The 23,868-nt window shown below is 40.1% G+C and overlaps 1 protein-coding gene across 1 annotated transcript; it reads right to left on the bottom strand.

Annotated features, from left to right (window-relative positions):
- Positions 1–18,747: 18,747 nt before the first annotated feature.
- Positions 18,748–20,924, bottom strand: LOC149247263 (uncharacterized). Its single transcript, XM_089443734.1, has 5 exons — positions 20,536–20,924; positions 20,022–20,103; positions 19,267–19,761; positions 18,955–18,972; positions 18,748–18,873 (listed from the first exon to the last, which is right to left on the bottom strand). Exons 1-5 carry the CDS (start codon positions 20,922–20,924, stop codon positions 18,748–18,750), a joined length of 1,110 nt encoding a protein of 369 aa, XP_089299860.1.
- Positions 20,925–23,868: the final 2,944 nt, after the last annotated feature.

Genomic DNA, 23,868 nt, shown 5'->3' with positions numbered 1-23,868 from the left:
GCACAGCTTACCACCCCCAGACTGATGGACAGATAGAGAGAGTAAATCAGATGGTGGAAGATATGTCGAGGGCATGTGTCATGCAGAAACCGACACAATGGGAGGACTATTTGCACCTGGTAGAATTCTCTTACAACAATGGTTATCACACATCGATTCAGATGTCTCCATTTGAAGTCTTGTATGGACGGAAATGTCGGACACCCTCAAATTGGAGTGGCCCGGAGGACAGGTTAAGGTTGGGACCAGAAATGCTCAAGGAGATGGAGGATATGGTCAAAAAGGTGCAAGCCAACCTGAAGGCCGCTCAGGATAGACAGAGAAACTTTTCAGATCGAAAAAGAAGGTTTAAAAAGTATCAGGTGGGTGATCATGTTTATATCAGAATTCAGACAAGGAAAAGTACTCTGCAGTGGAGCAGCTGCGCTAAACTTGCACCCCGATACTTCGGACCTTTTCAGGTCTTAGCAAGGGTTGGGCCAGTAGCTTATCAGCTAGCCCTACCAAGCCACATTAGAATACATAATGTCTTTCATGTATCCATGCTTAAGAAATATATCTATGATCCTAAGCATGTGATCAAGTGGCAGGATATAAGGGTAAGGATGGTTTTTCTCTAAAAACTACTTGAAAATGTATCTGTAACAAAAGACTGATACTGTTATTGATTGCAGGTCGAACCGGAAGGAGAAGTTCGGGTCGAGCCGCTGAGCATTCTCGACCGGAGAGAAGTGCAGTTGCGGAAGCGGGTTATTACCCAAATTAAAGTGCAATGTCAGCACTATGGGCCTGAAGAGGCCGCTTGGGAGGACGAAGAGCTGTTTCGGAAAGCCTATCCGGAACTGTTTGGAGACACTAGACATCGGGACGATGTCCAATCTCATGAGGGGGAGATGTGATGACCCCGTAAATGTAATTATTTAAAAAGTTTACTGCAGTAAAAACTGAATGACATTGAGAACTATTTTCTTTTAAAGAGCAATCTGTTGATTTGAATTATGCATTAAAGTAATGTTTAAAGAATTACTCAAAGAGCATTGAGTTTCTCAAAAGGGAAAGCAGTTAATGAAACTGAAAATAACCACCTTCCTTAACTGGAAAGATCTCCAGGAAAAAGGAAAGGGTGGGGATAGTTTCTCTCTGTGCTGTAGAGACAGACAGAGAAGGAAACAGAAAAGAAAGAAATTTGTTTTGGACTAAGTCTGGTAAGGACCAGATAGTCCAGCACACAGTGCTGGCTTACTAAGGATAGTGATCCGGTAAGCAGAAGCTTGGGGGGTCTTGAGAGAGACTCAGGTCTATTTGAGAGACTGATCTCATATGCCAATTAGCTTACGAGTCTTGAACGTCAGATCAATCATCTATGGAAAACAGAGGATGATATACGAGGTGACTCTAAATTTACCCATTCAAACCCTTTACCCAGCCGGCCATACATCTACAGGATTCAGATGTTGGCATGGCGAGGGTATTCCATACATAAGTCAATCAAAACATTGGTGAAATAAAAGATAACTGTAGAATTAGTCAACACGTTTGCTCAGATACGAAACTTAACCAGCGTAAAACTGGAACAACGAGGAAACATCATGTATATGGAATTAAACAAAACCCTACGCTGCGTTATAGAACAGTCATTCGTATCCATGACAGAGAATCAAGACATTATATAACTAAAATAGATAGATACATTAAACCGAAAAGCCTCGAGCTATATGAATATACAAGTAAACAAGCCGCTGGTTCCAACCAAGGTTATGGATAGTCTTAAACAAGTCTATAGTCATATCAGATACACCCAATGCAAATACAGATAGTTGTATAGTAGTTTCCAGCCTCGGAAATACATGGGTAAGAGCCCAAATCACCGCAGATGAGAAACCCAACTCTATAAAAAAAGAGACCAAGTTCCAGAACTCTTGAAGAGTTAAGAGCGTTGGTTCATGAAGACCTGCGACCAACCAAAGACAACAGGGTTGGGGTCTCTTCTCCAACACAGAGGAAAAACCCCTGGCAAAAACTGAAAGTCATGACAGAGGGAAATTAACCGATAACTAAGCCAGCAAACCGGATAAATACCTGTGGGTAAGCTCGGCGAGCTTCAACGGGTTTATCTCTTCTCCAAGCTGTAGAAGCCGAAACCCCTTTGTTTCCAACCTATCGTGCCAACGACGAGAAGTTAGACCTCAGTGAAAAAACATTAAGATAAATGAAACTTCAGATCTTCTGTCGAGGAGCATAATACCTGATAGCTTCGGTCATGAAGTCTGTGGAGCTGGGAATCTTCCGGATGGCGCCAGAGCCTGGAATCGCAGAGGTCGTGGCGCGGAGCAGTGAACCAGTCCATGCAGCAAGGAACAGAGAACGAAAGAGTGACAAAGGAAATCTCGAATAATCCGGGGAGCGCCAAGTATAAACTAGGCTGCCAGTGGAGAAACGTGGAACCCTTCCAGCCCTTGACCTCATAGATCAAATGAGCACCGTAGATGAAGCCACCCTTACCCAAAAGCCAGGCGCGGGAAGAACCCAAGCACAGTAACCGAGCTTTGTTCACGTGAATCGTCCGGCAAGATTCAATGCTCTTGCCAGATGTCCCGCGCAGGAGGCGCCAACAGAAGAGCTTAGTACAGCTTCGATCAACTCGAAGATTTAATATAAGAGGCTCAAACCACATAGTTAACAAATAAACATAATTATGTATTGACTGCCGAATAACCAATGTGATGTCGAACAAAGCTGGCCATAGATACATTTCCTGCCACATATACGATGCCTCGGGTTAGGCACGTATACACAGTGGGTGGCCATAAACTTAAAACATATTTCAATAATAAGCAACTACTAACCATAGTGTATATGTGTTAGTTGTATACCATATAATTTTTTTTTTTTTTATATATATGTTAAAGTTGTAGGTACGTGACAAATTGGTATCAGAGCGGAGGTTACCCATACTGTGGCCTCTGGGAAATGGATAAGTGTTAAAGTTGAGAAGGTCATTATGACAATAATAATCTTGTTGAACTGACAGAATTGTGCAGGTAGCTCACAAAGTTATATGTTACGATCAGACCATGACAAGTAATATGAAAGGTTCGGGCAGCGCACCGCATAGGCCTGCAGCCAATTGGGGGCCTGCAACAAATTTTGGAGATAATGCAGAATTGTGGGTGCAGCTGGGTGAGGAGACCCACGCACGAATCTGGCCATACTAGAAACCGTCCAAGAGCTGAAAAGGGAGATGGCCCGGCTCCGAGAGGAGAATACACGACTGACAATGGAACATGAAAGGATTTTGAAAAGTTTGTCTGATAGACAGAACCCGCCATTAGCTCATCCCAGCGCAGAACAACAGAAAACGACGGAGGAGGAACAATATCACGCAGAATCTGAAATTCCTGAAGAAGGAGAGGACCAATCTGATAATGCATCAGAACAGCAGACCTCAAAGCGTCAAAAGGTGGAATTGCAAGGAGAATTCCGAAAGATTAAACCCCCGCATTACGATGGGGAACAAGAAGAAGCAACAGAGGCATGGCTAATCAACATGAATAAATATTTTCAGTTATATGAATATGACCATAACTTGAAGGAAAGGTGGGTCATCTTCCAGTTACAAGGGAAGGCGACATTGTGGTGGGAGGAAGTAAAAATCGTGAAAGGCGTAACTGAACGAACCATAACATGGGAAAAATTCCAGAGATATTTTAAAGAGAGATACTTGACGGAACGGTTTTATGATGAAAAGGCGAAGGAATTCCATGATCTGCGGTTGGGGCAGCAGACTATGGATGAGTTCATCAATCGTTTCACATCCTTGCTCCACTATGTACCCTATCTTAAAGAAGAAAAAGCCAAGGTGCAGCGGTTTGTCAGCAGTCTACCTATGTATATGAGGGAAAGGATTGAATTCGACAATCCTAGAACTATGGATGAGGCAATTCGTAAGGCCAGAATCTGCTATCAACAGAGCAAACAGAAAGGGGACAGTTCCAACAGAAAATGGAATGAGAAGAAGAATAATAAAGCTGTTGGAAAAAATAAGGGAAGTCGAAGCGGCGGGATCAAAGGAAGCAGCAAGAGCCAGAATAGTAGAGCAGCACCAAGAAGTGCATTCAGGTCCAAGTCCATCGGTGAAACCAGAATGAGTGAACAACCCGCTAAGATGGACACTGAGGGAATAACCAAACCTCCAGTGCAGTGCTGGGGTTGTGGTGGACCGCACTATGTCAAGAATTGTCCGCAAAGGAAGGGAACTGATCAGATATCCCAGATTCATGAGGCATCCACCGTGGGTGACGTGGGACGAAGTATGCCAAGAATTAACGCAGCATTGGACGATCGCCAGGCAGAATACCAGCCCACCATGATAGAGTTTGAAGGTAAAATTTTAAACCTTTCCATCTTTGTTTTAATAGATCCTGGAGCTACTTTAAGTTACATTAGTCCAAAGATAGTTGAGCAATGTAAATTGCAGCCTGAAAAGTTCAGGAATCCTTGGCTGGTACAGCTAGCTACAGGAACCAAAAGACGAGTAATGGCAAAGGTAAAAAGCTGCCCTATAGTGGTAGCAGGACAGCCGGTAGTGGCAGACCTGAATATACTTCCGCTCGGGTCCTATGATGTCCTAATTGGGATGGACTGGCTAGAAAAGCATTGGGCTTTAGTAAACTGCAAAACAAAAGCTATACGATACAAGGATGATGCTGGAATAGAACAAGAAATGCAGGGAATTAAACGACCAGTTCAAGTCCGACCAATCACCGCATCTCAGCTGGCAAAATGCATCCGGAATAGATGCCAAGTGTATGCAATTCAGGTGGGCTATGCAGAAACCAAGAATAAGGAGAATCCACTCGAACACCTTCCAGTTATAAAAGAGTTTGCATATGTATTCCCAGAAGAAATTCCTGGATTACCTCCAAAGAGGGACATAGACTTCACCATTGAGTTAATACCAGGAGCTGCTCCAGTTTCGCGGACACCTTATAGAATGAGTGTGCCAGAGTTGACTGAATTGAAGATGCAACTACAAGAATTGCTGGATAAAAATTATATCCGCCCCAGTGTATCTCCATGGGGAGCTCCGGTGCTATTCATCAGAAAGAAGGATGGAACTCTTAGAATGTGTATTGATTACCGGCAATTAAACAAGCTTACAATTAAAAATAAATACCCTTTACCACGGATCGATGAACTATTTGATCAAGTCAAGGGAGCGACAGTATTTTCTAAAATCGATCTGCGATCTGGATACCATCATATCCGGATTAAAGAAGAAGATATCGCTAAGACAGCCTTCCGAACTCGGTATGGGCACTACGAGTTTGTAGTGCTGCCTTTTGGATTGACTAATGCACCTGCCACGTTCATGTGTTTGATGAATAGTGTGTTCCATCAATTTCTAGACAAATTTGTGTTAATATTCATTGATGATATTTTGATTTATTCTCGTTCTAAGGAGGAGCATGAGGAACATCTTTGGATGGTACTACAGACTTTGCGAGAACATCAGTTGTATGCCAAACTCAGCAAATGTGATTTTTATAAAGAAGAAATTCAGTATTTGGGTCATGTAATTTCAAAAGAAGGAATTGCTGTTGATCCTGAGAAAATAAAAACCATACTAGATTGGCCGGTGCCAAAAGACGTAGCGGATATCAGATCCTTCATGGGATTGGCGGGATATTACAGAAGATTCGTGGAAGGTTTTTCAAGGGTGGCATACCCTATCACATCTTTGCAAAAGAAAGGAAGGACATTCAGATGGAGTTCTGAATGTCAACAAAGTTTTGAGAAGCTTAATTAATTACTCACATCTGCTCCTGTTTTAAGTATAGCTGATCCGAACAAGGACTATGTGGTGTGTACCGATGCTAGTGGAGAAGGAGTTGGAGGTGTGCTAATGCAAGAAGGAAAAGTGATCGCCTATGAATCAAGAAAATTGAAGGAGCATGAGCAGAAGTATTCTGCCTATGATCTGGAATTAGCAGCTGTCATACATGCGCTTAAGATGTGGCGACACTACCTTCTGGGAAGGAAATTTTTGCTACTCACAGATCATCACAGTTTAACAAATTATTTTAGCCAGCCCACATTAAACACAAGGCAAGCTCGTTGGGCAGATTTCTTAAGTGGGTTCGACTTTGACATTCGACATCTGAAGGGAAAGGAAAATCGACTAGCTGACGCATTGAGTCGAAAGGTGCAATGTTTGTATGAAGTTACATTCAGTAGATGGGAGAATTCCTTGCTGGAAAAGATGAAAACAACAGCAAGCCAAGATGCTGAATACCAACAAATGAAGCGGCATATGTCACATTCCAGTGAGGGAAGTCCGCAAGACTATGAGGTTAACAAGGATGGAATGTTGTTTTACAAAAAGAGATTGTTTGTACCAAATGACAACAACCTCAAAAACTTAATCTTGAATGAGTTTCATACTAGTCATTACGCTGGTCATCCCGGGTACCAGAAAATGCTGACTGCACTTCGGAAGGAGTACTACTGTCTGGGAATGAAAAAGCATGTGGCTGAATATTTAGCGCGGTGTTTGGAGTGTCAGCAGATCAAGACGGAGCATCAGCACCCGGCTGGATTATTGCAACCCCTGCCCATTCCAGAATGGAAATGGGAAATTATATCAATGGATTTCATAACGGGGCTGCCAAAAACAAAAAGAAACAATGACTCTATTATGGTGGTGGTTGATAAGTTAAGCAAAGCAGCACATTTCATACCAGTACAATCCACCTACAGGGCAGTGCAAATTGCGCACATCTTCATGCAAAATGTGTTCAGACTTCATGGACTCCCAAAGACTATAATATCAGATCGGGATGTAAAGTTTACGTCCGCTTTCTGGAGGGCGCTATTTGCAGAATTGGGTACACAGCTGAATTTTAGCACAGCTTACCACCCCCAGACTGATGGACAGATAGAGAGAGTAAATCAGATGGTGGAAGATATGTTGAGGGCATGTGTCATGCAGAAACCGACACAATGGGAGGACTATTTGCACCTGGTAGAATTCGCTTACAACAATGGTTATCACACATCGATTCAGATGTCTCCATTTGAAGTCTTGTATGGACGGAAATGTCGGACACCCTCAAATTGGAGTGGCCCGGAGGACAAGTTAAGGTTGGGACCAGAAATGCTCAAGGAGATGGAGGATATGGTCAAAAAGGTGCGAGCCAACCTGAAGGCCGCTCAGGATAGACAGAGAAACTTTGCAGATCGAAAAAGAAGGTTTAAAGAGTATCAGGTGGGCGATCATGTTTATATCAGAATTCAGACAAGGAAAAGTACTCTGCAGTGGAGCAGCTGCGCTAAACTTGCACCCTGATACTTCGGACCTTTTCAGGTCTTAGCAAGGGTTGGGCCAGTAGCTTATCAGCTAGCCCTACCAAGCCACATTAGAATACATAATGTCTTTCATGTATCCATGCTTAAGAAATATATCTATGATCCTAAGCATGTGATCAAGTGGCAGGATATAAGGGTAAGGATGGTTTTTCTCTAAAAACTACTTGAAAATGTATCTGTAACAAAAGATTGATACTGTTATTGATTGCAGGTCGAACCGGAAGGAGAAGTTCGGGTCGAGCCGCGGAGCATTCTCGACCGGAGAGAAGTGCAGTTGCGGAAGCGGGTTATTACCCAAATTAAAGTGCAATGGCAGCACTATGGGCCTGAAGAGGCCACTTGGGAGGACGAAGAGCTGTTTCGGAAAGCCTATCTAGAACTGTTTGGAGACACTAGACATCGGGACGATGTCCAATCTCAGGAGGGGGAGATGTGATGACCCCGTAAATGTAATTATTTAAAAAGTTTACTGCAGTAAAAACTGAATGACATTCATAACTATTTTCTTTTAAAGAGCAATCTGTTGATTTGAATTATGCATTAAAGTAATGTTTAAAGAATTACTCAAAGAGCATTGAGTTTCTCAAAAGGGAAAGCAATTAATGAAACTGAAAATAACCACCTTCCTTAACTGGAAAGATCTCCAGGAAAAAGGAAAGGGTGGGGATAGTTTCTCTCTGTGTTGTAGAGACAGACAGAGAAGGAAACAAAAAAGAAAGAAATTTGTTTTGGACTAAGTCTGGTAAGGACCAGATAGTCCAGCACACAGTGCTGGCTTACTGAGGATAGTGATCCGGTAAGCAGAAGCTTGGGGGGAGACTCAGGTCTTGAGAGACTGATCTCACGGTTGGGTGGAAAACAAGCGATACACAACTATTTGGCAGGAGAAGCGTTCCAGATTCAACTTACCAGAGGGAATCAGGTAAGTACTGGAACCCTCATATGCCTAGTTATCTATAGTACAACTATGATTATCTGAGCAATTGATTATAATAGCTTAAAGAAGTTAATTGCATTAGTAAAAAACCTAGCTGTAGAAGTGAGAGCTAGCATGTCTGAGTATAACTATACACAGTTTAACTGCCTGAATTAAGGATAACGTGACTGTGTAGCTCAGAGGTATCAGAATAGGAACAGTCAACCTTAAAGAAAACCAGAAGATGGAAAACACCCGTACAATCATAAGGTCAAAGACTGTTAGGCTGTAATATTCTTTGCAGGAAAGAAATGTAACCAGAACAGTTAAAATTTCAAGAGCTGAGGACAGCTGAACACTGTAAATCAACGAAGCGGACTATTATTAATATAAGTTTGTCTTTATCAATTAAAAGATTACAAGTCTGGAGAAAGACGAGTCACAGAAAACTGAAACCCTCATACATCCAATAAATCTGGGTCGATATAATAAACCAGACCCTAACGGTCGCAAGTAGTTATATAGAAACTATAGCACCTGTAAATACTATACCAGTAGAAGGTCAACAAGTAAGGAAAGGTATATTGGCGTGGAGATAAACTCGGTATAGCCATGGCAAATGAGACTTTCCCAAGTCCACGTAATGAAAAGAAAGGAGTTAATAACAGGTTAAAGACCCATGCCGCGGATAACCAAAGAGTAGTTTAACCACTGTGTAAACCATACAGAGACGGGCATAAACAATGCTTCAGAACCAAACGATATTTCTTTAAGAACCGTAACCCGACTGCATGCATCAAGAACAATAGGGAAATATGCATTCCTCAAGGCCGCGAATGTAATGGCTGCCCATAATAAACCAGAACTTCAAAACATATGATTGACCGAATTGATATGGTACATAAACACATAATACAGAACTTAGGGTTCGAATTGACGAGTCTTGAACCATCAATCAATCATCTATGGAAAACAGAGGATGATACGACGAGGTGACTCTAAATTTACCCATTCAAACCCTTTACCCAGCCGGCCATACATCTACAGGATTCAGATGTTGGCACGACAGAGGGTATTCCATACATAAGTCAATCAAAACATTGGCGAAACAAAAGATAACTGTAGATTAGTCAACACGTTTGCTCAGATACGAAACTTAACCAGCGTAAAACTGGAAAACGAGGAAACATCATGTATATGGAATTAAACAAAACCCTACGCTGCGTTATAGAACAGTCATTCGTATCCATGACAGAGAATCAAGACATTATATAACTGAAATAGATAGATACATTAAACCAAAAAGCCTCGAGCCATATGAATATACAAGTAAACAAGCCACTGGTTCCAACCAGGGTTATGGATAGTCTTAAACAAGTCTATAGTCATATCAGATACACCTAATGCAAATACAGATAGCTGTATAGTAGTTTCCAGCCTCGGAAATACATGGGTAAGAGCCCAAATCACCGCAGATGAGAAAACCCAACTCTATAAAAAAAGAGACCAAGTTCCAGAACTCTTGAAGAGTTAAGAGCGTTGGTTCATGAAGACCTGCGACCAACCAAAGACAACAGGGTTGGGGTCTCTTCGCCAACACAGAGGAAAAACCCCTGGCAAAAACTAAAAGTCATGACAGAGGGAAATTAACCGATAAATAAGCCAGCAAACCGGAGGTAAGCTCGGCGAGCTTCAACGGGTTTATCTCTTCTCCAAGCTGTAGAAGCCGGAACCCCTTTGTTTGCAACTTGTCGTGCCAACGATGAGAAGTTAGACCTCAGTGCAAAAACATTAAGATAAATGAAACTTTAGATCTTCTGTCGAGGAGCATAATACCTGATAGCTTTGGTCATGAAGTCTGTGGAGCTGGGAATCTTCCGGATGGCGCCAGAGTCTGGAATCGCAGAGGTCGTGGCGCGGAGCAGTGAACCAGTCCATGCAGCAAGGAACGGAGAACGAAAGAGTGACAAAGGAAATCTCGAATAATCCGACGAGCGCCAAGTATAAACCAGGCTGCCAGTGGAGAAACGTGGAACCCTTCCAACCCTTGACCTCATAGATCAAATGAGCACCGTAGATGAAGGCACCCTTACCCAAAAGCCAGGCGCGGGAAGAACCCAAGCACAGTAACAGAGCTTTGTTCACATGAATCGTCCGGCAAGATTCAATGCTCTTGCCAGATGTCCCGCGCAGGAGGCGCCAACAGAAGAGCTTAGTACAGCTTCGATCAACTCGAAGATTTAATATAAGAGGCTCAAACCACATAGTTAACAAATAAACATAATTATGTATTGACTGCCGAATAAGCAATGTGATGTCAAACAAAGCTGGCCATAGATACATTGCCTGCCACATATAGAATGCCTCGGGTTAGGCACGTATACACGGTGGGTGGCCATAAACTTAAAACATATTTCAATAATAAGCAGCTGCTAACCATAGTGTATATGCGTTAGTTGTATACCATATAATTTTTTTTTTTTTTTTATATATATGTTAAAGTTGCAGGTACGTGACAAATTGGTATCAGAGCGGAGGTTACCCATACTGTGGCCTCTCGGAAATGGATAAGTGTTAAAGTTGAGAAGGTCATTATGACAATAATAATCTTGTTGAAATGACAGAATTGTGCAGGTAGCTCACAAAGTTATATGTTGCATGATCAGACCATGACAAGTAATATGCAAGGTTCGGGCAGTGCACCGCGTAGGCCTGCAGCCAATTGGGGGCCTGCAACAAATTTTGGAGATAATGCAGAATTGTGTGTGCAACTGGGTGAGGAGACCCGCAGCACGAATCTGGCCATACTAGAAACCGTCCAAGAGCTGAAAAGGGAGATGGCCCGGCTCCGAGAGGATAATACACGACTGACAATGGAACAGGAAAGGATTTTGAAAAGTTTGTCTGATAGAAAGAACTCGCCATTAGCTCATCCCAGCGCAGAACAGCAGAAAACGACGGAGGAGGAACAATATCACGCAGAATCTGAAATTCCTGAAGAAGGAGAGGACCAATCTGATAATGCATCAGAACAACAGACCTCAAAGCGTCAAAAGGTGGAACTGCAAGGAGAATTCCGAAAGATTAAACCCCCGCATTACGATGGGGAACAAGAAGAAGCAGCAGAGGCATGGCTAATCAACATGAATAAATATTTTCAGTTATATGAATATGACCATAACTTGAAGGTAAGGTTGGTCATCTTCCAGTTACAAGGGAAGGCGACATTGTGGTGGGAGGAAGTAAAAATCGTGAAAGGCGTAACTGAACGAACCATAACATGGGAAAAATTCCAGAGATATTTTAAAGAGAGATACTTGACGGAACGGTTTTATGATGAAAAGGCGAAGGAATTCCATGATCTGCGGTTGGGGCAGCAGACTATGGATGAGTTCATCAATCGTTTCACATCCTTGCTCCGCTATGTACCCTATCTTAAAGAAGAAAAAGCAAAGGTGCAGCGGTTTGTCAGCAGTCTACCTATGTATATGAGGGAAAGGATTGAATTTGACAATCCTAGAACTATGGATGAGGCAATTCGTAAGGCCAGAATCTGCTATCAACAGAGCAAACAGAAAGGGGACAGTTCCAACAGAAAATGGAATGAGAAGAAGAATAATAAAGCTGTTGGAAAAAATAAGGGAAGTCGAAGCGGCGGGATCAAAGGAAGCAGCAAGAGCCAGAATAGTAGAGCAGCACCAAGAAGTGCATTCAGGTCCAAGTCCATCGGTGAAACCAGAATGAGTGAACAACCCGCTAAGATGGACACTGAGGGAATAACCAGACCTCCAGTGCAGTGCTGGGGTTGTGGTGGACCGCACTATATCAAGAATTGTCCGCAAAGGAAGGGAACTGATCAGATATCCCAGATTCATGAGGCATCCACCGTGGGTGACGTGGGACGAAGTATGCCAAGAATTAACGCAGCCTTGGACGATCGCCAGGCAGAATACCAGCCCACCATGATAGAGTTTGAAGGTAAAATTTTAAACCTTTCAATCTTTGTTTTAATAGATCCTGGAGCTACTTTAAGTTACATTAGTCCAAATATAGTTGAGCAATGTAAATTGCAGCCTGAAAAGTTCAGGAATCCTTGGCTGGTACAGCTAGCTATAGGAACCAAAAGACGAGTAATGGCAAAGGTAAAAAGCTGCCCTATAGTGGTAGCAGGACAACCGGTAGTGGCAGACCTGAATATACTTCCCCTCGGGTCCTATGATGTCCTAATTGGGATGGACTGGCTAGAAAAGCATTGGGCTTTAGTAAACTGCAAAACAAAAGCTATACGATACAAGGATGATGCTGGAATAGAACAAGAAATGCAGGGAATTAAACGACCAGTTCAAGTCCGACCAATCACCGCATCTCAGCTGGCAAAATGCATCCGGAATAGATGCCAAGTGTATGCAATTCAGGTGGGCTATGCAGAAACCAAGAATAAGGAGAATCCACTGGAACACCTTCCAGTTATAAAAGAGTTTGCAAATGTATTCCTAGAAGAAATTCCTGGATTACCTCCAAAGAGGGACATAGACTTCACCATTGAGTTAATACCAGGAGCTGCTCCAGTTTCGCGGACACCTTATAGAATGAGTGTGCCAGAGTTGACTGAATTGAAGATGCAACTACAAGAATTGCTGGATAAAAATTATATCCGCCCCAGTGTATCTCCATGGGGAGCTCCGGTGCTATTCGTCAGAAAGAAGGATGGAACTCTTAGAATGTGTATTGATTACCGGCAATTAAACAAGCTTACAATTAAAAATAAATACCCTTTACCGTGGATCGATGAACTATTTGATCAAGTCAAGGGAGCGACAGTATTTTCTAAAATCGATCTGCGATCTGGATACCATCAGATCCGGATTAAAGAAGAAGATATCGCTAAGACAGCCTTCCGAACTCGGTATGGGCACTGCGAGTTTGTAGTGCTGCCTTTTGGATTGACTAATGCACCTGCCACGTTCATGTGTTTGATGAATAGTGTGTTCCATCAATTTCTAGCTAGTATCATCATCATGTATGTTTCACCTACTCTCGCGGTTTTGACGCACCACCCTGTTTTGCAGTGTCATAGGATTGACTTGGGAAAGTTTATTAGGGAATTAAAAAAAAGTGTGGATATCATCATCATGTATGTTTCACCTACTCTCGGGGTTTTGACGCACCACCCTGTTTTGCAGTGTCATAGGATTGACTTGGGAAAGTTTATTAGGGAATTAAAAACAAGTGCGGATAAGTTGTCTCCTTAATGAATATAGATAATAAGAATATTCTGTTTGAAAATAGTGTTATTAATGTTATCTTTGCTATTTGAAAATGTTTGAATATTTCAAAAAAAAATTAGGGAGAAAAATAAAGTAAATTTAAAAATATTTTATAATTTATATAAATAAAGTAAATTTAAAAATATTTTATAATTTATATTTTTTTAAGATAGAGAATTTATTTTATCTTTTTCTTCTTTTTTTTTTTTGTGTAGAACTATTGTTTTCATTGTTTATGAATAAATATTTAATGGAAAACAAGATACTTCTTAATATTTTCTCTAACTCTAATCAAAATCACATGTGGCTAAAGCTAGATAGCATACAAATGTAGTTTTGGCTAAATCATTGGAAAATAAAAAAACATGTCACTTAAAGATAATATGAATAATATTATTACATCTAAATTTAAGAAGAAATCCTACTGCAATAACAATTTAAAAAATAAAATAAAATTATAATGTTACAAAGAAATTATTAACCTTGTTATAGAAAATGAAAAAGATTTTTATGATTTTGTAGTTTAAAGAAGAAAATCAACATTGCTAAACTAAAACTGGATAGTTTCCAAAATATCATAACTTAAAAGAAATTCAAAATTAAAGATAAAAATCATTTTATCTTAAAATACAGTGAACATTAAATCACAATTTCAAAACAATTATTACAATATCAATTTTTTTTATTTTTTCAAAAAAAAATACTTTAGTTTTTAGTTTTTTATTTTTTAAAAATAATTAGAATTGTGTATTAATGGAAAACCTACCCGTAAAACACAATAGTTACATCAAAAGGGAAAGATTCTCACTGTAACAATGATGTTACATTTAGTAATAAAAGATATCTTTAATAATGATGTGATGATCGATCATATCCAACCCTTCTTTGCTTCTCCAATACTTGTATGCTTCAACAACTTTTGAGGGTTTATATGCAGCCCCATGCGTTGAGTGTCATACGCATTGAATAAGGATAGATAGCTGGCCTGTCATAGTATGGTAATAACAATGACGAGAGTTCTAAAAAGTTTTCGCTCGCCTAGTGCCTGTATGCTTCATCTACTTTTGAAGTTTTGATGCAGCGCCATACTTTGCAGTGTGATACGATTGAATTATAAGTTAACAATGATGTAAGAGTGTCACACTGAGTGAAGAGAATTCTAAGAAGTGTTTTCAATATGAGTTTAGTTTTCTGGAATTTTATTTTAATTTATCTATGGTGGGCTATAACGTCTTTATATTTAGTAATATAAAAAATTGAAATATATAGAATTTTAAGTATTATTTTTTTTGGAAAATTTATTATAATCTAGTTGTCAGATTAGTAATAAGGATAGTTATTTTTGTTATTATCTTTAAATGCAAGCTAACTCATTACTGTTATTAAAAAAGTCACACTACTTGAAATAATTCTAAATCTTAGACTATTAGCATGTTTGCCAAAATTTAATAAAATTGTTATACCTAAGCCTCTTATATATATATATATATATATATATATAAATATAATTTTATTGTGAACCACCTTTTTATGCTTAATATTAGTCTTTTTATTATTTTATTTATTTAAAATAAACTCCAAACATAATTGTGAATATCAAGTATTGAAATATGTTAAGCATGAAAAAGAAATTAAAATGAAGTATAATATTGATAAAATTGTAAAAAAACATTATTATCAAATTTTAAAAATCATCAATTATAAAAAATAATCTTAATATAGGAATTAAAATAAATTATAAATAATATTTGAAAAATAATGATAATAATATTTTCAAATAAAACAGTTATTATATTAATCTATTTCATAAAAATCTATTTAATATTTAATATAAATTCACAATATAACACTTTATTATTATATATATATAATGTTTTTAAATTTATAATTATAATTGTATTTTTGTTTTATTTTTTTGGTAAATAAAAATATCATAAAATTTTAAATAAATTTTTGAATTACTCGTTATTAAATACTCAACAACTTAACATATGAATTTTTGAATATATATATATATATATATATATATATAACCAAATTTATGGTATATTTCTATTTAAAAATTCAATAAAATAATATCTTATAATATTTTGTTTTCAGATCATATTAATTATACAATATATTAGAAGATTGATTTATGTTTATTAACCTATATTATAATGAGTTTTTTTTAATCATATAATGAGAATAAGATAAGAATTGTAGGTTGATTTATCTTTATCAATATATTTTATATAACTTATAAATTGTTGAATTTAGGTTTTTGTGATCTATATCAAATTTTTAAGAAGAGTTTTGGTCGAAAATCACATCATAATTCATTTGTGTACCCATTTCGAACCAACACGTGTGGTTTATTGTCACATACCCGAACCCATATAATAAATATATATAAAAAAAAATTACGGTAAGGTTACAACACCATTATTGTTATAGTTCTTGGTTAGCATGGACTGATAAGGTCATGTATTATATTCACGGGCTGATAATATTTATATATGTTATATTTGTTAGACCTAAAGTATCGCCCCACTCCATATGTGAAACCCACCGTATAACCTATGTGCTGCAGCATTTGGCAACCCGAGGCAGCTCTGACTGACAGCACCGCTGGCACCATCCGCAGTGGACATATGGACGCGGCAATAAATTCCGTCGACTTGTTCATGTGAAGGGGTGTGGTTCGGGGTTAGAGAATTACCGCTTGTTTTTTTGCTGCCTCATTCGACGGTAAGGATGACCCAGAATGGATCTGAGGGTGGAGATGCCCCTTCGACATCACTTCCAGAGGCCGATGCTATATAGACCTTCCTCTTCTCGACTCTTCGAGTTTTTCGGCATAGCTCGGCGACCCTGCTGTTCTCCGCTCCACCCCGCCACAGTCAGTGGATTGATTGACGACTTTGCGCCGAGCGAACACCTACCCCCTCCGCCCAGCGCGCATCCTCATCGCCGAGCGTCCGTTCTGTGTTTTATATACATCCGAAACGACTTCTGGGTAAGTGTTGCAGTCGTTAACATATGAGTTTTGTTCTATTGAGTTTATCGTTTTTGGTTCTCTTGATTTTTCCCTTAGGAAATCAGGGCTAACGATTATCCTCTGTCGTTTAATGCATAAACGCAGTTGTCCGCTTCTGAGATTGATTCAGGCAAGGAGGTCCTCTTCAAGGCTATGGAATGCCGACGATTCAACAGGTGCGACCCTTCAGCTTTCTGTTTGTTGTATGTATTTTAATCCAGGTTAAATATTTCCCTTCGTTTTTGTTCTTCTATCTATTGGCAGAGGGTTACCCCTGCGCCTGACCGAAGCCCCAACCTTACTCTTCCATGGTTGGATGCAGATGGCGACGGGAGGTTCTTCATTGACCTGTTCCAATTCTTCTTGGTTTCGTGATATGGGTTCTAGAGAAACCCTAACGCTTCCAACGGTTCTGGGTTGGAAAGCTTTTAGATTATAAGAGCTGTAATTCAATCCTTGAATTGTTGTAATTTTTTTAAACTGTGTACTGCATATGATTCTTGAGTTAAATTTCAAACGCGACTCTACTGGTTACAGATGTTGGGTTCCAGACCCACTTGCTTCCGGAAACTAGACTGTTACAGCCTTGTGGCCGTATCTATTATGACTTAAAACTCTGTATTTATATTTTCATATCTGTTGCGAGTTTTTTCTTTGTTAAAAAAGAATTTTTATGTGTTCTGTCACCCGAATACTGCCTAGATTCGCAATATAGATCACTGTTCAGGAAATGTATTGATTATTCTTCTGGTGTTTTGTAGAGATTTACGTATGTTTGTATACGCTTGTTCAGCAAGTCTCTCATTACATGTTTATGAGTATTTACGAATGCATCACGGTAAAATAGGATTTCGGTCGTTTCGACCCTATGCCTTCTGTATGTAAGTGAATGACTGATCATATTTGTTTATACCAGCAAGTCTGGATGTTTAATCGGTTTCCTAACTCATTATATATATCACTGTTTTTTTTTTTTTAAGTTCTTTGTGTAACAGTTTAGCTGCTGCTCGGTCTTCTTTTAAATTTGCTTAAATGATAGCCTAAGTAAAGCTTCGATTCCTGCTCCATGAGTTTTCGGTTTTCCGGGTGCGGCCGTATTTCAGGTATACACCACCCATTTGGGTACTCACCATGCACAATATGATTGCGGAGCTTGTTCTTTACCGCAGGAGCTTACCCGGCTCTGAGGGTTATGTTTTATTCTTCTTTCTTGACTTACCTTATTTCCTAAGTTCGGTACAAATCTCGGGAAGATACTATTTTCGCGTATTAAGTTTTGGGTTATTGTTATTGTCATTCCACACCACTGATCTACTATTGATAGCTTTTCTTAATGTTGACAAGACTCTTTTAAAACTACCCAGGAAAACAGTTTCAACCATCCTGTTCACAGTCGGGGTTTTAGTCTTATCTTTGTTTCTATGTGTGTTGACAATGGGACAGTAACCTCTACTGCCAGGTTTCCATCCCGCACTGTTCTTATCTCTTTTCCCTGTTCCAGGTACAAGTACTACAATTTATCGTACCCAAGTCACAATCGTTTGCAGACCTCCTAGTGCAGCAATAGAAAGTAACATTTGTATTTTCAAGGAAACAATAACTTATATAACACACAGATAACTTTCAGATGCTTTAAGGTTTATTTTACTTACCTGGTCACTGCCAGTTCTTTAATCCCTTAGTAAATCACCTGCAGATTCTGTGCATAGCTGTTTAACCGCCCATCCATGAGACTTGTCCTCCAGGACCAGAGTCTCCCCCCAAGCTTCCTCTTGCCGGATCACTATCCTCAGCAAGGTTGCACTTCGTGCTCGACTATCTGATCCTTACCAGACTTAGTCTTTTCGTGTTTTCTTTTCCTCTTTTCTCTCTCTGCCTGTCTCTACAGCACAGAGTTTTGCCAACCCCCTTCCCTTTTCCCTGGAGACCCTTTTCCAGTTAGGGAAGGTGGTTATTTGCAGTTTTGATAACTGACTTTCTTTTCCAATTCCCTCCCGGGAGTTGCCAACACTATCATAAGTATTTCTTTATTGGAATAATTATTCTTTTAGTGCACATATAAAATAGCAAGAAATACTACTAAGGTTTTTTTTTAAAAACAAACAGTCTTCCATTGTTATCTTAATTCTGTCTTTTACCACAGTAAGATTTAAATATTTACACTTTTCTCGGAGTCATCACATCTCCCCCGCCTGAGATTGGACATCGTCCCGATGTCTGATGTTCTCAAACAGCCCCGGATAAGCTTGCTTAAGAAGTTCCTCATCTTCCCAAGTGGCCTCGTCAGGCCTATAGTGCTGCCACTGCACTTTAACTTGGGTAATAACTCGCTTCCGCAGTTGTACTTCTCTCCGGTCGAGAATGCTCAGCGGCTCGACCAGGACCTCTCCTTCCGGTTCGACCTACAACCATCAACAATACCAGTCATTTATCTCCAAAACACATTTCCAATTAGTTAAACTGAAATCAGTTCTTACCCGTATATCTTGCCATTTGATCACATGCTTAGGGTCATAAATGTATTTTTTAAGCATGGAAACATGGAAGGCATTATGGATTCTAATGTGGCTTGGCAGGGTGAGCTGGTAGGCTACCGACCCAACTCTTGCCAAGACCTGGAAAGGTCAAAAAAAGCGGGGTGCAAGTTTGGCGCAACCGCTCCAATGCAGGGTACTTTTCCTGGCTTGAATTCTTACGTAAACATGGTCGCCGACCTGGTACTGTTTGAACCTTCTTTTCCAATCTGCAAAGCTCTTTTGGCGGTCTTGGGTAGCCTTTAAATTAGTCCGCACCCTTTTTACCATGTCCTCCATTTCTTTGAGCATTTCTGGCCCCAATCTCAATTTGTCCTCAGGCCCACTCCAACTTGAGGGTGTACGCCATTTCCGTCCGTACAAGACCTCAAAGGGAGTCATTTTCAATGATGTGTGATATCCGTTGTTATAAGCAAATTCAACCAAATGTAAATATTCTTCCCATTGAGTCAGTTTCTGCATCACGCATGCTCTTAACATGTCTTCTACTACTTGATTCACTCGTTCAGTCTGTCCATCGGTCTGGGGATGATAGGCTGTACTGAAATTCAGCTGTGTACCCAGTTCGGTAAACAATGCTTTCCAGAAGGTTGATGTGAATTTTACATCTCGATCGGATATTATTGTCTTTGGAAGCCCATGCAGTTTGAACACATTCTGCATAAAAATGTGTGCAATTTGCACAGCTCTATAGGTAGATTGCACTGGTATAAAGTGCGCTGCCTTACTTAATTTATCTACTACGACCATAATAGAATCATTGTGCTTCTTTGTCCTAGGCAGCCCGGTTATGAAATCCATGGATATGATTTCCCATTTCCATTCTGGAATGGGAAAAGGTTGTAATAACCCTGCGGATGTAGATGTTCTGCTTTGATCTGCTGACATTCCAAACACCGCGCTAAATATTCAGCTACATTATTTTTCATTCCAGGCCAATAGTATGCTTTCCGAAGTGCAATAAGCATCTTCTGGTATCCGGGAAGACCTGCGTAGTGGCTGATATGAAACTCGTCCAAAACCAGATTTTTAAGATTGTTTTTATTAGGTACATACAACCTCTTTTTATAGAGCAGCATCCCATCCTCATCTATCTCATACCCCTGCTGATTTTCTTCACTGGAAAGTTGTAACTGTTGTTTTATTTGTTGGTATTCGGCATCTTGATCTGCGGCTGTTTTTATCATTTCTTGCAAGGGATTCTTCCATTTCTTGGACGAAATTTCATATAAACATTGCACCTTCCGACTCAGTGCGTCAGCCACACGGTTTTCCCTTCCTTTCAAATGCTTAATATCAAAGTCAAATCCACTTAAGAAATCTGCCCAACGGGCTTGCCTTGAATTCAGGGTGGGCTGACTGAAGTAATTTGTCAAACTGTGATGATCTGTTAACAACAGAAATTTTCTTCCCAGAAGATAATGCCGCCACATTTTTAGTGCATGTATGACGGCTGCTAATTCTAAGTCGTAGGCAGAATATTTCTGCTCGTGCTCCTTTAGCTTTCTTGATTCATAGGCGATCACTTTCCCCTCTTGCATTAACACACCACCCACGCCTTCTCGGCTTGCATCGGTACATACCACGTAATCCTTATTAGGATCTTCTATACTCAAAATGGGAGCAGAGGTGAGCAAACACTTAAGTTGCTCAAAGCTTTGCTGACATTCTAAAGTCCATTTGAAAGCCCTTCCTTTCTTTTGCAAGGAAGTAATAGGATATGGTACTCTTGAGAAGCCCTCCACAAATATTCTATAATAACCGGCCAATCCCATGAAAGACCTGATATCTGCCACATCCTTAGGTACGGGCCATTCCATTATGGTCCTTATTTTTTCAGGGTCTACTGCAATCCCTTCCTTTTTGATTACATGACCTAAATATTGTATCTCCTCTTTGAAGAAATCACACTTGCTGAATTTAGCATACAGTTGGTGCTCTCGAAGAGTTTGCAGTACCAACCTGAGATGTTCCTCGTGCTCCTCCTTAGTACGGGAGTAAATCAGAATATCATCGATAAATATCAGTACAAATTTATCCAGAAATTTATGGAATACACTATTCATTAAACACATAAAAGTGGCAGGTGCATTAGTCAGCCCGAAAGGTAGCACTACAAACTCGTAGTGCCCATATCGTGTTCTGAAAGCTGTTTTTGCGATGTCCTCCTCCTTAATTCTAATCTGATGGTAACCTGATCGCAAATCGATCTTAGAAAATACTGTGGCACCCTTGACTTGATCAAAAGGTTCATCAATCCGAGGTAGGGGATATTTGTTTTTGATCGTGATCTTGTTTAGCTGTCGGTAATCTATACACATTCGAAGGGTTCCGTCTTTCTTCCTGAAAAATAACACCGGGGCTCCCCATGGAGATACACTGGGTCAGATATAATTTTTGTCTAGTAATTCCTGTAGTTGCATTTTTAATTCAGTCAACTCGGGTGCACTCATTCTGTAAGGTGCCCGCGATACTGGTGCTGCCCCTGGAACCAATTCAATAGTGAAGTCTATATCCCTTTTTGGGGGTAGCCCAGGTATCTCTTCTGGAAATACATCTGTGAATTCTTTTATTACCGGAAGGTTGTCCAGCGTGATCGTTTTATCCTTGGAATCTGCATATCCTGCCTGAATGGCATAAATCTGGCATCCTCTTCTGATACACCTAGCTAGCTGTGATGCAGTGATTGGCCGGACCTGCACTGGTCATTTTATCCCTTACATCACAGGTCATCTTTGTAGCAAATGGTTTTCATCTTGCAGTTTACTAATGCCCAGTGCTTCTCTAGCCAGTACATCCCAATCAGAACATCGTATGAGCCAACTGGAAGCACATTTAGATCTACTACCACTGGCTATCCTACTAATGTTAGAGGGCAGCTATTAATCTTTGCCAACACTCATCTTTTAGCCCTTGTAGCTAGCTGTATCAACCATGAATTCTTGAATTTTTCAGGCTGTAACTTACATTGTTCTACTATTTTTGGGCTAATATAACTTAAAGTAGCTCCTGGATCAATTAGAACAGCTATAGAAAGGTCTAAAATTTTACCTTCAAATTCCACCATGGTGGGCTGGTACTCCGCCTGACGGTCGTCCAGGGCTGCGTTAATCCTAGGCACGATGCGTCCCACATCACCAACGGTTGATGCCTCGTGAATCTGGGATATTTGATCGGTTCCCTTCCGTTGCGGGCAGTTTTTGACGTAGTGCGGTCCTCCACAACCCCAGCACTGTACTGGAGGTCTGGTTATTCCTTCGCTCTCCAGCTTGACAGGCTATTCGCTCATTCTGGATTCGCCGGTTGTCTTGGACCTGAACGATCCTCTTTGTACAGTCCGGCTGTTCTGCCCTTTACTTCCACCCTTAACTCCACCGCTGCGACTTCCTTTACTGTTTCCAACAGTTTTACTACCCCTTTTTTCATTCCATTTCCTATTTGAAGCGTCCCCTTTCTGTTTGTTCTGCTGATAACAGATTTTGGCCTTGCGAATCGCTTCATCCATCGTCCTAGGATTGTCAAACTCAATCCTTTCCCGTATATACATGGGTAAACTACTAACAAATCTTTGCACCTTGGCTTTTTCTTCCTTAAGGTAGGGCACATAACGAAGCAGGGAGGTAAAACGATTAATAAACTCATCCATAGTCTGTTGTCCCAACCGCAAATCGTGGAACTCCTTTGCCTTTTCATCATAAAAGCGCTCGGTCAAATATCTTTCTTTGAAGTATTTCTGAAACTTTTCCCATGTGATGGTTCGTTCGCTTACCCCCTTGACGATTTTGACCTCTTCCCACCACAGGGTTGCTTTCCCTTGTAATTGAAAGATGGCCAATCGTGCCTTCAGGTTATGGTCGTATTCATACAGCTGGAAATATTTGTTCATGTTAATTAGCCATGCTTCAACCGCTTCCTCTTGTTCCCCATCAAAGTGTGGGGGCTTAATCTTCCGAAATTCTCCCTGTAACTCCACCCTTTGACGTTTTGAGGTCTGTTGTTTGGATGCATTATCAGATTGATCCTCTCTTTCTTCCGATTTTTCAGGTTCTGCTTGGTAATGTTGCTCCTCCGTCATTCTCTGTTGTTCTGCACTGGGATTGGCTAATGGCAGGTTCTGCCTTTCAGACAAACTCTTTAAAATTCTTTCTTGCTCCATTGTCAATCGCGCATTATCCTCTCGCAACCGAGCCATCTCATTTTTCAGTTCCTGGACTGTTTCTAATATGGCTAAATTTGTGCTCCGTGTCTCTTCGCCAAGCTGTACCCACAGCTCTGGGTTATCCCTAGGATTTGTTGCAGGTTCCTGGCCTGCTATCGTTCTGTGCGGAGCACTGCTAGCTCTCTGCATAATTACTGCCGCTTATCTAGCATCTCGCTGTTGTTCTTTTTTTTTTTTTTTTGCCTAAAATAAAGTCAGTAAATATTCAACACTATTAGTTATTTGTACATCTTAGTACCCAAAAGGGAAAGAAAGAAAAAACAAATCGTTGTGTTTTCTTCCACAATTTAACATGTTAAGACTTGTCCCAGAGGTCACAGTATGGAAACCTCTGCTCTGATACCAATTTGTCACATACTCGAACCCATATAATAAATATACATAAAAAAAAAATTACGGTAAGGTTACAACACCATTATCGTTATAGTTCTTGGTTAGCATGGACCGATAAGGTCATGTATTATATTCACGGGCTGATAATATTTATATATGTTATATTTGTTAGACCTAAAGTATCGCCCCACTCCATATGTGAAACCCACCGT

This window comes from Pinus tabuliformis, chromosome 7, assembly GCF_031772625.1.
Source record: "Pinus tabuliformis cultivar Carrire ecotype Pingquan chromosome 7, CPIR1, whole genome shotgun sequence".
NCBI lineage: Eukaryota > Viridiplantae > Streptophyta > Pinopsida > Pinales > Pinaceae > Pinus > Pinus tabuliformis.
This window is presented reverse-complemented; position numbering and strand designations above follow the sequence as displayed.

Coding starts and splice junctions, on each gene's coding strand:
- LOC149247263 (XM_089443734.1), bottom strand. CDS start 20,924: ATGGAATGGCCCGTACCTAAGGATGTGGCAGATATCAGGTCTTTCATG. Junction 20,104..20,535: donor GTCATACATGCACTAAAAAT/GTGGCGGCATTA, acceptor GTTTCATATCAG/CCACTACGCAGGTCTTCCCG. Junction 19,762..20,021: donor GGCCTGGAATGAAAAATAAT/GTAGCTGAATAT, acceptor ATTTTTATGCAG/AATGTGTTCAAACTGCATGG.